At 34.0% G+C, this 12,170-nt stretch overlaps 1 protein-coding gene across 1 annotated transcript in view; it reads left to right on the top strand.

Moving 5' to 3' along the window:
- LOC145764324 (uncharacterized) overlaps positions 1-12,170 on the top strand; it is a 46,221-nt gene that overhangs the window by 19,374 nt on the left and 14,677 nt on the right. The window contains exons 10-16 of the mRNA XM_082575941.1: positions 1,348-1,399; positions 3,300-4,011; positions 5,680-5,783; positions 6,218-6,346; positions 6,820-6,957; positions 7,126-7,330; positions 7,825-7,926. Coding sequence (XP_082432067.1) covers positions 1,348-1,399; positions 3,300-4,011; positions 5,680-5,783; positions 6,218-6,346; positions 6,820-6,957; positions 7,126-7,330; positions 7,825-7,926 — 1,442 coding nt within the window. The remainder of the gene's footprint in view (positions 1-1,347; positions 1,400-3,299; positions 4,012-5,679; positions 5,784-6,217; positions 6,347-6,819; positions 6,958-7,125; positions 7,331-7,824; positions 7,927-12,170) is intronic.

Raw genomic sequence — 12,170 nt, forward strand, 5'->3', positions numbered from 1 at the left:
CACAAAATCAGCAGGTAGCCAGGAATTTTGAGAGGGTTTTTTTTGAAGACCGGGGGGCGAAGCCCGACGGCGTGTTTGTGTAAGACGGCACCCAGCGGCTGGGGGGACTCCCCCAGAAAATTTTGAAAACGTACTTTGAATTTGGTGCATTCTGAAAGCATTTTAAACAAAAACGTGGGTATGAATTTTCTGTAAAATGGTGCTATCAGGTGGCATAGCAAAAGGATAAGATCATGTTTTCTTCGGCATTTTTCGGAAATAAAGCTAAGTCTCTATGTTTTCATATTGCTAATTCCTGGCTGAGATGTTTGAATGTTTGGTATTGCCAAAACTCGCTCTTTTAATGCAGTTTTGTTTAAAATTAGGCAATTTTCTTTTAGACTCAAAGCATCAATTTCAAGCATAAAGAGACTGGAATCATCATTTTCAATGTCGTGACGCCACACGCGTGCCAAAAGGGGGAGTTGTAACCCCCCTTGGCTACGCCACAGCACAAAATGCAAAATCAGATAAATAATGAAATAACACAAACTGAGAACACAATGACGTTAATCAAGATCTATGACCTTTCTCCTGCCTTTACGAAATTATCCGTTCAACCAGTAGCTGACACTTTCCTTTTCGTAAGTCAATCCACAGTCTATAAATAACGTGAAAAACTTCGTTCTCGCTTAAAATGCGTTCTTTCCCAATGTGTATGATAAGAAATTGCCAACAATGAGCAAATTGCTGACACAATATTATTGCATTATCCCTCCACCAATCACGTGACGTTCGGACCACAGCCTTTTTGTTACTTGTCGGGTTGTATTTTCTTGTTGTTGTGCATTGTGCCCTATAGGCCAACATAGAATGCTCTAAGAGATAAGCACCACCTCCATCGTTAAAAAAAATTCATCTCTATATAGCCTACGGTAGGCTATAGCTCTTTTTCCTCGGTGGATTCTCGCACCCCTAGAAACAGCTACTCGCACCCCCTGGGGGTGCGAGCACCCCCAATCGGGAAGCCCTGCTATAGCACCAGAGGGGCTTCATCAACACCTGTCAAAGAACATTTATAGGCCTACTTATGTGATTGTGAAACGCGTTTTAATATCAAAAACGTTAAGCGAACGCAGCAAAACTCACACTTGATGTACGAAGTTAATAAACAAGATAAAGGTTTTACTTAGGGAATTAACATGTATATAGAAAAAAATTTAACAAGCTTTTGACGCTTTCTAAAAACACCCTTCAACAAAAAGCCTTTTTCCGTTTTTTTATTATGATTGTAGAAAAGTTTGCAATTCCATACGGGAATTGTTTTCATTATGATTTAATGAGTAAGTAGATTAATTGCAATTGCAGGCTCCATAAGTTTGAGGTCGTCAAGTCAATCAAGCCTTTCGAAAACTTTCGGGTACGAATGTTTAAAAATCGTTTTTTGTTTTATGGTAATAGTCCATGTTTGGAAGAAACTCAAAGATACTATTATCGTAAATTAAGAATCATTTTATGATAGAGATTTTTACTTTTTTAAACAAAATCTATTTTGTAAATTCTATACTATGTCACACATTATTGTGCAATATGGTCAGACTAGGAGTAGGCTACCTGTTCGGAATCGACCATAGTTCATTTTCGAAGATACGGGTTATACACGATAGATATACATCTTTTCTTTATCTCATGATTGTCCTAATATTTTCTGTATTTTTTTCTTGCCTCTATATCGGTTGTTTTCAATCATTTTTTAGTCACGGACGCTTTTAATAAATTATCAGGTCTGCGGACCCCTATCTAAAATTTTCCAAGAATTCCTACGCATAACCTATTGCTGAGGCATATTTATTGTAATGTCGAATATGCCATGATAGCTGCTGAAAGTTTTATTGAAATAAAGGGTTTTAAACGACACATGCGAGACTTAAACGTCCAAGAAAAAAAAAATTGTAGCCTAGTATGTGAAAGCAAAGGAAATACGAAAAAGATCACATACACAAACACGGAACATGTTTAAAGAGAAGGCTGCTGTTCCGTTCCTTAAACTAAACTGTGGTTAAGTTTTAGACAATGCAACCTGAATGCGTTTCTCAATCTCAAAACGGTTTCGCTTTTTTGTTTTTATTACAAGCTCTGGGAATCCGACTTTGTAAAGGTAAGTATTAACAATCAGTTATAAAACGTCAATCGCTTGCTTAGCCAATGATGGGTATGTTTTGTTGGTGATGTGAGCACCAAAACTCCTCCACTGATTTAGAATAAAATTACAGTCGTAACAATTTCTTTGATCTTATATCAATAAGATCATCTTTGCAAAGATTTTTGTTGCTAATGCTGTTTCAGTTGAATAGAAATGGATTTCTAACCTATGTTTTTACTGCTTGCGACAAGTGTTTCACTTCACTTTGTTTTTATTTCTAACCATCACAACGGAAAACAATATACTATGCCAAACATAGCAAAATCTATAAAAAGGTAGTTTCAAAATGAGATTACCACTAAACTACGTTTGCACGGCACCCAAACGTGTATTAATTTTTTTTTGGAAAGAGATAAGAAGGAGACGATACTTTGAGCAGCAGCCATCAACCAGAGAACTTTTCGTTGATAACGTTTCAAATCTAAAATAATGCAACAAAAAGCTACTATGATCTCAACTATTTACTCATTAAACACCATTATGATAGTAGTCTGTCGTAATTGATTTTCGATTTTTTTTAAAATAATTTTTCTCTTTTGTTGTTTAATTATTCTCTTTTGTTTTATATAATTATCACCAAACAATATAGAAATAAAGTAGCCTACATACAGTCAATACCAAGACGTTCACTGACCCCTTTACATTATCTCACGGACACCCAAGGAGTTTACGAACTTCAAATTGGGAATTTATGTTTTATATTAATAACATTTCAAGTCACTCGCAGCTATTTCTGAATTTCACGTACATTGGTTTGAGCCTTACTCATTTATTTTCTGCATTTCCAGTAGGCTACTTTTCTTTCAAAGGTTTTTGACTTCATCATTGTTCCATTACCTGACATTGTTCCATTACCTGGTGAACAGGCTCTTTTTATATTTATTACTTTATCTTTGTTGTACAAAGCAGTTATCTCGACTGAAAATGTCAGATACGAAGCTGACTGTCGTCTTGTAATGATAGTTTATTGTTTATTTTAAAGGCTATAGCTTTTTATTTCACTTTTCTGTGAGAAGTAGATGTGTTGTCTCTATTGTAGTGTCATTAAAATTGCAACCAACTAAATACACAATGTACATTTTTTTGACAAAATTTATAAAATAGCTCTGGTTTTCAGAAGTTCTCTTGGATCGATTATAGAACAAGAGGAAAGCATCATAGTATCTAAAACAACTCCACTGAAAGCATACCGATCTAGTCATGGTTCAGAAGACTCATATCGGTCTCAAACAACAGATCACTTTCCGCAAGAACACTCTGACAGTTTACCGCTGAACGATCAAGTTATAGAATCTTTTCAATCTGTCCCACAGAAAGAAAAGTCCTCCAAACAATCAGAACCATCAAGAGAAAAATCTTTTCATCAACCAGAACAATCCAAGCTATCGACAACACAAGTTCACCAGGATCAGCAAGAAGCAGACAAAGATGTGCCTCCGACATTGCAACAAGAGCAATTACATCAATCAGATCAGATAACTCAACCAGAAAAAATAATTCAACCAGAAAAAATAACTCAACCAGAACTAACAACTCAACCAGAAGAAATAACTCAACTAGAACAATTAACTCAAACAGAACAAATAACTCAACCAGATAAATTAACTCAACCAGAACAAATAATTAAACCAGAAAAAATAATTCAACCAGAACAAATAACTCAAACAGAGGCTATACCACAGGAGCAAATAGTTGCATTTTCTGTTGTTCCAAAATCACCATCTCCTCCACCACAAGTGGCGGTGAAAGATGAGGAATCAAAAAAACGACATTCGATTGTACCAGCTGCCGAACGAAGAAAGTCAGTCGACATCATTACAAGACCAGAGGTAATTTCACTTTATCTAGTGGCTGATTTGCTGCGATTTGTAGCATTGGCTATTGTGTGATGTATATTTATTTATTTAATTTCATTTATTTATTTAATTTAATTATTTTAATTTATAAATCGACAATTTATAGTTTATTTCACAAATATTGAGGAAACCTAATTGGATGTACAATATGTTATTAAATTTAGTTAAATCAATATTATTGTTTTGTTTCTACAGAAAAGATTGATTAATTGATGGCCATACAATGGTGATAATAATAACAATTTTTGTTTTAATACACTTTATACTGCATGATCACTGGTAGCCTTCCAGTTTAGTCGGCAGATATTGTGAATCTGAGGTGGTAAAAGGATGGACCCTTGGCCCCAGAAGCTCCTCCAAAGAAGAAGACTGGTGCAAAACAATAGAGAAGCTGGAAGCAATAGAGAGCATGTAGTGATCGAGAAAGTTTCTCCCAGTTATTTTAGTATGTGTGATTAAAGTGTCTAGTCGAGACAAAACTACGTGCTCTAGAGCGGTGTCGAACCGACGATCGACGTCGTTTCAAGCGTCGGGCAACACTTTTTCCACTCAACCACAAGACGAGAGATATGAGAAATGTTGAGAAAAATAATTGTAATCGGAGGATTGATCGCCGACAGAGTGTAGAACAACGGAAGTTAAGATTTGTTTGGCAATCACGGTAAAGCTTGAAGAAGCATCATCAAAAGAAAAGATGATAAAAAAGAAGACAAGGTCCACCAATTCCACTATGGCCAGGGGTGGAGAGAAAAATAATAATTTTAGATTAGACACAAATCAGAAACTCACCACCTCTCCCTCCTCTTCAAAAACAAAACACCTCAAAAATGTAAAAATAAGATGTTACCTCATAGAAAGGAATAAGATAGTTTTCAAGCAAAAAGAAAGAATTATACATGGAAATAAATACGGAATGAAAGTAAGCATTGTATATCGCAATAGAACTCCAAAGAACACTCGGTGCTTTCTTTCCCCATGATAATCTCTGACCTTGGTACAAAAATTTTCTTCTGAACAGTTTGTCAACGCTGACCTTGGCTAAACAGCATCAATGATATAAAATATCAGAGATAACGTAACTGACAAGAACTATAATAGATCGAAGAAAGAGTTCTGAGTTCTGACTACAAAATATCAACATAATACCTGACTAAAAAACAATACGATTTTTAAACCATAGTTATTAGTATAAACAAGACATTTTGAACGTGACTGGCTGAAAAAGTGTTTGCACACTCAATTTTATGTCTTGTGCTCAATTTTTACTTGAAAACTAAAAGTCTGAGTTGTTATATTAACTTTAGCAGACGAAAGTTCAACATTGAAAAGTTGCTTTTCTAGACAAAGTTAATAACATTTTTGTGACGTTCAATGGAAAGACACGATCAGTCAACAATGAAGATCAAAATTTTAAAAAAATGTGCTAAAATTTTTACTCGATATTTTTTCAAAATGTATAAAAACAGTCAATGCATCAGTTTACATTTGAAGGTATTTCAAACAATAAAACTAAAATTTTTAACAAAAATTAATGTAGGTCTATTTACTTCCACTCAAACGGTATTACTTTTTATTGTAACATTAGTTTGTTAATTCGATTTTAAAGTTTTACTAAGCAACTTAGTTATTTTACTACTGCAGTACAAACGCGTGGTAGCTGAATTATGGAAAACAGAAAAGGAAAAAAGTGAATTAGAAGCAGACTTAAACGAGCTGAGGTTAGAAGTGGGAACCATGAAAAATTAGTAAGTTATTTACAAAACAATAATATTAATACTGTTTCTATTCCAACACTTCCATAATGAAACGTACTATCTAATTATATGACGCTGTATATTCGATTGAATCATTGTTATTCTTTTATACCGAAAAACAAGACACATGAGAAAAATAAAAGAGAAAAACACCAAAGCTATCGTTTTCACATTGTTGAGTTTTATATGAGGATTATATAAAAGCAATTAATGTTGACGAAAAAATGAAAACAAAATAACACAAAGAAATTACCTTTATAAGCTTCATTTGAAATGATGCATGCTTCACGCCAGTTAAAATCTGATTGTACGCCTACCATGATACTGCAGTGTGATGTTTCAAGAGTAAGAGAATCCCACTAAAAACGTTAGACAGTATAAAAAACTAAAAAGTTTTAACTACATTTTACCTTTTGTTGCATTAGCTTCGAGGAAGAAAAGAAAGCTATTGCTAAACGACAAGCAATTGAGTTGATTTCTGCCAATGACAAGAGCAAACAGGATTTGTCAATTATATATCATGAAGCTATCCGTGTTGAACCAATGATGACAAAGTAAGTCCATACTTTTTATATTTTGAGATAATTTGTCTACCACTTTAATACATTTCATTTTAACCCTGAAATAACTAAGTGTTTCTTCAGTCACTATTACCTAACTGGGTAGCTAGCGATCCGTGTAGGTTTTTATGCTGAAACTGTACAGAACATATTTCAATTATGTAAATAAAGAATAGAGATGGTAACATCTAACTTTTAATCAACGAAACAGTCAATACGATCGACAAAAGGTAGTTCCTAACAGCACATAACAAAGTGTCAATAACAAATTTACCCTAGGTGCATCGCCAGCGACCTGAATGTAAATTTGCAAGCATAGTTAGCACACTCTCACTAATTTGTGTTGAAATCAATGGTCTACAAATAGAAACTATCAAATATTTGACGAAATTTAAGATAAAATAAAAGTTTATTTGTAAATAGCATATTTATGAGGTTAACTAATCGGTTTATTGATAAATGTTTAGATTCAAGCAGAACTTGGCATCTTTGTTCGATAGAAACTTAATGACTGTCGCAGCAAAACTTGCAAAATCAGGATATAACTACAGCTCTCCGGATCAACCTGTCAGTTACTTAGAAGGCATGGTTCAAGCAAACGAAAGGTATGTGTGATATATTGTTTTCATGCTGCTACGATAAAATCATTACAATAAGTAAATCAATATTGAATGTACAGTAGTTAAAACTGAAGTCTATTCTCTATAGCCTATGTTTTTTCTGATAGAGGTTTAGGCAACTCTGTCGTTTTTTGTTTTTTTTATGTACTTTAGACTGGATTATGGCTTTGAAATTTTTCTTGAGTCAATTGCCATTGCTTTGGGAATAGCACACCAACACCAACGTGACATGAAGAAAATGGGAGAAGAGGCACTTGGTCGGGAGACTGCTCATCACATGAAAGTTCTAGCAGAAAAATCGGAATTGGCAACAAGTTTACAAGCTCGACTGGATGAAGCTAAGTCTGATTTACATAAAGTAAGTATTGGTAATAATAAATAATAATAACAGTATCTATAACAATGATAATAATCACACAAAGTGTTTTTTTATTATATTAAATGTAATATATAGTTTTGTACTATGCATTGGTATATTATTATTAATATTAATGTCTTTATTGTTAGAAAAGGATTCAGCTTCTTGGTATCCCATATAGAAAACTATATTAAGCAAACTTTTTTTTATTATATGAGCCACGCATAAGGATTGTACCGTAATGGTAGATCAATATAATGATAGTAATTTTTCTAGTAATATAGTATAATAAATTTTTCCCAAAATGACTAATTGCTATAACAAGTTACAAAGCAAAGAATTAATTCTTTGTGCATATGTATGCCTATTTGTTTGACACATTAATTTGTGTGTGCTCCATGTGTTAAAGCATGCACTTTGTGCACAACTGGATTTTGAAGAACGGTTTCATGAAACTTTTAATCAACGCAATTGTTGTTGTTTTACGTTTAAAGTTGCAAATAAAGCAAGAAGTTGAAATACTGGAGGGACAGAAAAGAGAGACGGTTCTTCGAGAAACCATCAATGAAAAAAATGCAGCAATACAAAAATTACAAGTAAGCTATTGCAGCCATGACTATCCTTGAAACGTATAGGATAGTTAAGCAAAAAGAAGCAATTAGTTTGACTTAAAAATTGTCTGCATCAATAGGCTTATTCTGAGAAAGAAAATGTGTTTATGCGAAAATCTGTAAATAACTTGGTTCAACTTTCAGTGTAGGTAGCACTGAGCCTAGAAATCTAATAAAAATGTCTAATCAGAGGTAACATTCTTATAGTTGTAAATAGAACATTTGGTAAGGTATGGCATTTAGCAAAGCTCTTAGAAGGTTGGGCTCCTGGAGTCTTGTCCAGTTTGGGGGGGGGGGGGCTGTCGATTCTTCTTATGCGTTAGGAGTGATATCTCTGTTATTTTTTATGGCACGGTTTTAAAATTTGGGATTCACTTTGTAAAATTATGCACACTGAGCATATCCGAAAATTAAAACTATGTGAATTTTAGAACTGCTCATATACGTTGAAATGTTGAGGTGACTTATGACTGTAATTGTAGCGTAAGTTTACACATTATTTTTTGGTAGAGTAATGAAGAACATGCATTGCAACGTTGTGATTAAATTTTTGTACATAATTTTACATACAGTCAATTCCCTTTATGCTGTGAAACAGTTAAGACGGCCAAATTAACTACTTTCATTCAGCTGGTGGGAAAATTTTGAACAATGGAATATGAAATATTTCAGAAGATGTGCTGAGAAATGCCTTATATCTCTAAATTTATAACCTTTATTAGCTCAAAATTTCAGCTCAATAGAGGTGAATAAAAGTTAGGAAAAGTCAAGAAATCTCGTAGTCGCAGCTTCAGTGGTTTTAAAGATACCACTGTTGATACAAAAAAGTTGAATTGACAGCCCCCCCCCAACCTTCAAAGGGTTAAACTGTACATCTGCACGCTATGGGCCACATAGGGCAGTTCGGAGCAAAACAAGTCGTTAGGTAAAACCAATCAGTTTGATTTCAATCAAGCAAAAGCTCTTTTTTTGGAAACAATGCACTAAAACAATTCGCGCACTTAGCGGTTCCTTTGTGATGTGACAACAGAAACTGCTTTGCAATATTTGCTTGCTGTCTTGGTCTTGGTTGCAAAGCGAGTTGGTGTAAAATTTCGTCTTTATGTTTTTCACTAACTTTTGTTTGTTGTTTAGTCTAAACAGAGCATTACACAATGAAAATTGTTAATTAAACCAAGACTTTCTACTTTAAACGAAACTACAATTATTGTACTTTGTCTCAAAACTATTCATAGTGTAGGTCTTTCTTGAAAATTAGTTTTATTTATTATTTATTATTATTCAGTCATGGCTATTTTGATTCGGGCAAAGCAAGTCAGTCATGAAGAGCTGTGCCAAAATTTTGCCTTAATTGGTAGAAATACTTAATTTTTCAACCAAACTTTCATGTATCTTGTTCATGGGGTATTATCTGCGGCTTTGTCTATTACTGTACATAAAAAGCCAGCTTATCCTACTGTGACAGTGAGCAGAAATTTACAAAAAAAAAATGTTGTCATGCTACATACCCTTGTATGTACATAATAAAACGTGCTGGTATGCTAAAGAAATTGTTTGGTTGGTTTTCAACGACTTGGTGCAAATATTTGAAAGGACAAAACGTTTAATCATTTTTACTTATATGTTCATTGCAGATTCTGGTACAAAGATTCCTGGTAGATTAATGCCTTTCATAGGTGTTTTTATTTGTAGATTTAAGCATTCCATTTCTCAACACAACTAATATAAGAAACTATATTCGTAAAACTAATCGTGCCAATGCATTGTGTGCAGTGAATGGTGGAATAATTCTCAACCGGAGAAGTTTGGGTGCAAATGTATTAAATGCAAAGAGTGGCTCCCTGAGCTCTGCAGTTGGCAAAATGATCAACAAACATTAATTTGTGATATGTGCTCTCAGTTGCATTTTACAAATTGATGTGAATTTTTTCATTTTACCTGCTTTTGGGCATTACATTTTTGGCTGATTTCACTATGAGCCATGATTACTTTCATTATTGAAGTTTTTTTTTGTATCTTGTGTTTAAAATTCTTAATTAAAGATAATTTTTGCAAAGTTGTTTCACTTTGTATGTATAAATATAATCTTTCATATAAAAACACTGACCTGATTAACCCTCACTTAAGGGCAAAACCAGTGATTTGACCCTTTCTTAAAAATGATGTTGTGTAAACATAGCTGTCACAATTGTTTCTATCTCTGACACCTAACGAGACTTTGGAAAGCTTAATGACATAGTTAATTGGACTATTAAGCGTTAAACAGTCAATTAAATGGCCGAATAGTTTTACTTGTGAGGTGATAGATGAAATCCTTGAAGAACTAATCAAATGGTTCATCACTTTCAGCACGCAAAGAAATCTAATTCTGAACAGAGTCATCTTTGTCGATTTCAAAATAAATATACACTACTGCTTATATCAACTACTTTACAATTAGCAATAACTTACACTTTCACACTCAATTCAATATCGGCTAGAAATCTATAATTGTTTTCAGCATACTTTCGTTACAACTTCTAATTCCCATAATACACACCTCTAATATCATACTCAGTGGCGCCGGCAGAGGGGGGCAGGCGGGGCAGCTGCCCCCCCAATGTTTTGGGCATCATTATTTTATATTACTACGTATTGTTATTTTTTTTTTAATATTTGGATGCCAACCTGAAGTCAACTCAAGTTGCAAGGGGGGGGGGGGGGGGGGGTGGTAAAAGCTTTCTCTTTTATTTTAAACTTGCTCTACTTGATGCTGTTATTATTAAGATTTTGTGATTCTATTCATGTACTTCGCCTGCTGCCTGTCACGTAACAATTGTTACCGGCTGTTCAGCAGATTGGCTCTTGCTTGGTTCTTGAGTGGTGGCAGTGCATACAGCAGTGAGTCATTCAATGTTTCAAGGATATAATGTAGATTTAACTCAACGAAGTCTACTAAAGTAATACAGTAAGTAACCAGTGGTTTGATGACTATCTCTGGCTGGAGTATTCAGAAACTAAGGATGCCACATTTTGCTTTCCCTGTCGAGTTTTCAACAGCTTGGTATGTTATAGTCCTGTTAATATTAGTTAAAGTTTATTCTATTAAACTGCAATTATGCTCCACCGGTGTTAAATGATTTTTTATTCTTAATGTTTCTTTATTCTATCCACGAAGATTTCATGCGCAATATAATGACGATAAAGTTTAAAACACAAAATGAGCGAACAATTATATTATATACGTATTAAGATAAATGCAGTATGACGAAATAATGCAACTAAAGTCAACATGTTCCTACGTTTATTGGACGTTAAAATACGCTTCACTTGTAGTAAATTTTTTTTCTCATTGCTTATTGCCTTTAAATTGGAAGACTTGCGTCCCCGCGAGCAAGATTGTGCATTTTTTACATCGATTCAACGCCCTACAACGTTGAATCGATGTAAAATCAGCAGATTTAGCTGGCTGGGGTTGGTGTTTTAACCCTTTGAAGTACAGTGGCACGCATGTGTGCCACAAATAAATTATGATTTTATATTTCAAAATCGTAATATTTTGATATAATTTTTGTGCTGCAACCTCTCTATACATCAAAATTTAATTTGAAACTAGTAGTTGGAAACTCTGAACTAATTTCTTCAGACATGTCAATGGTTTAGACAATACAGACAATACAATGGTTCACTGAAAATTTATATCCAATTCCTTATGTGCGTCAAAGGGTTAATTGATTACACAGGTTAACAAAATTTGAAAAAAAAATTTAATCGAGAATGGGAGTAACTTTTCTTAGACCACAATTTGCTGCTGATTTCAAATCTGGCGCTAGTTTTGCTCTAGCACATCAGGTTTTAAAGTTATTGGTCTGAAAATTTTTGATCAGAAACGTCAATATTGCGTTCAAATACCGATTTTGTCGCTACAATTTTCAAATTTAGATTAGCTTCAGAGAGCAGAGTGTTTTAGATTTGTGCATTGCTTTCACAGATTCAACACTATTTAGTTGCATATGTATGCACAGACACTAGAGTGCAAAAAATACCTCTTAAACCTTGTCTGAGGTACTAAATACTTGAGCTAGCACAATACTGAAGTGTCAGGTTTTTAAACTCCCTGTATTATATTTCAAACAGTCATGGTTGACGCTGAATGTGCGCTTCAAACAAGCTACACAAGATCAGCTGCAACACCTTGCATACATCAAATAACCAACAAACAAAAACACAAGAAAAACGCTCAGCATGAT

Source organism: Aplidium turbinatum, chromosome 2 (genome assembly GCF_918807975.1).
Source record: "Aplidium turbinatum chromosome 2, kaAplTurb1.1, whole genome shotgun sequence".
NCBI lineage: Eukaryota > Metazoa > Chordata > Ascidiacea > Aplousobranchia > Polyclinidae > Aplidium > Aplidium turbinatum.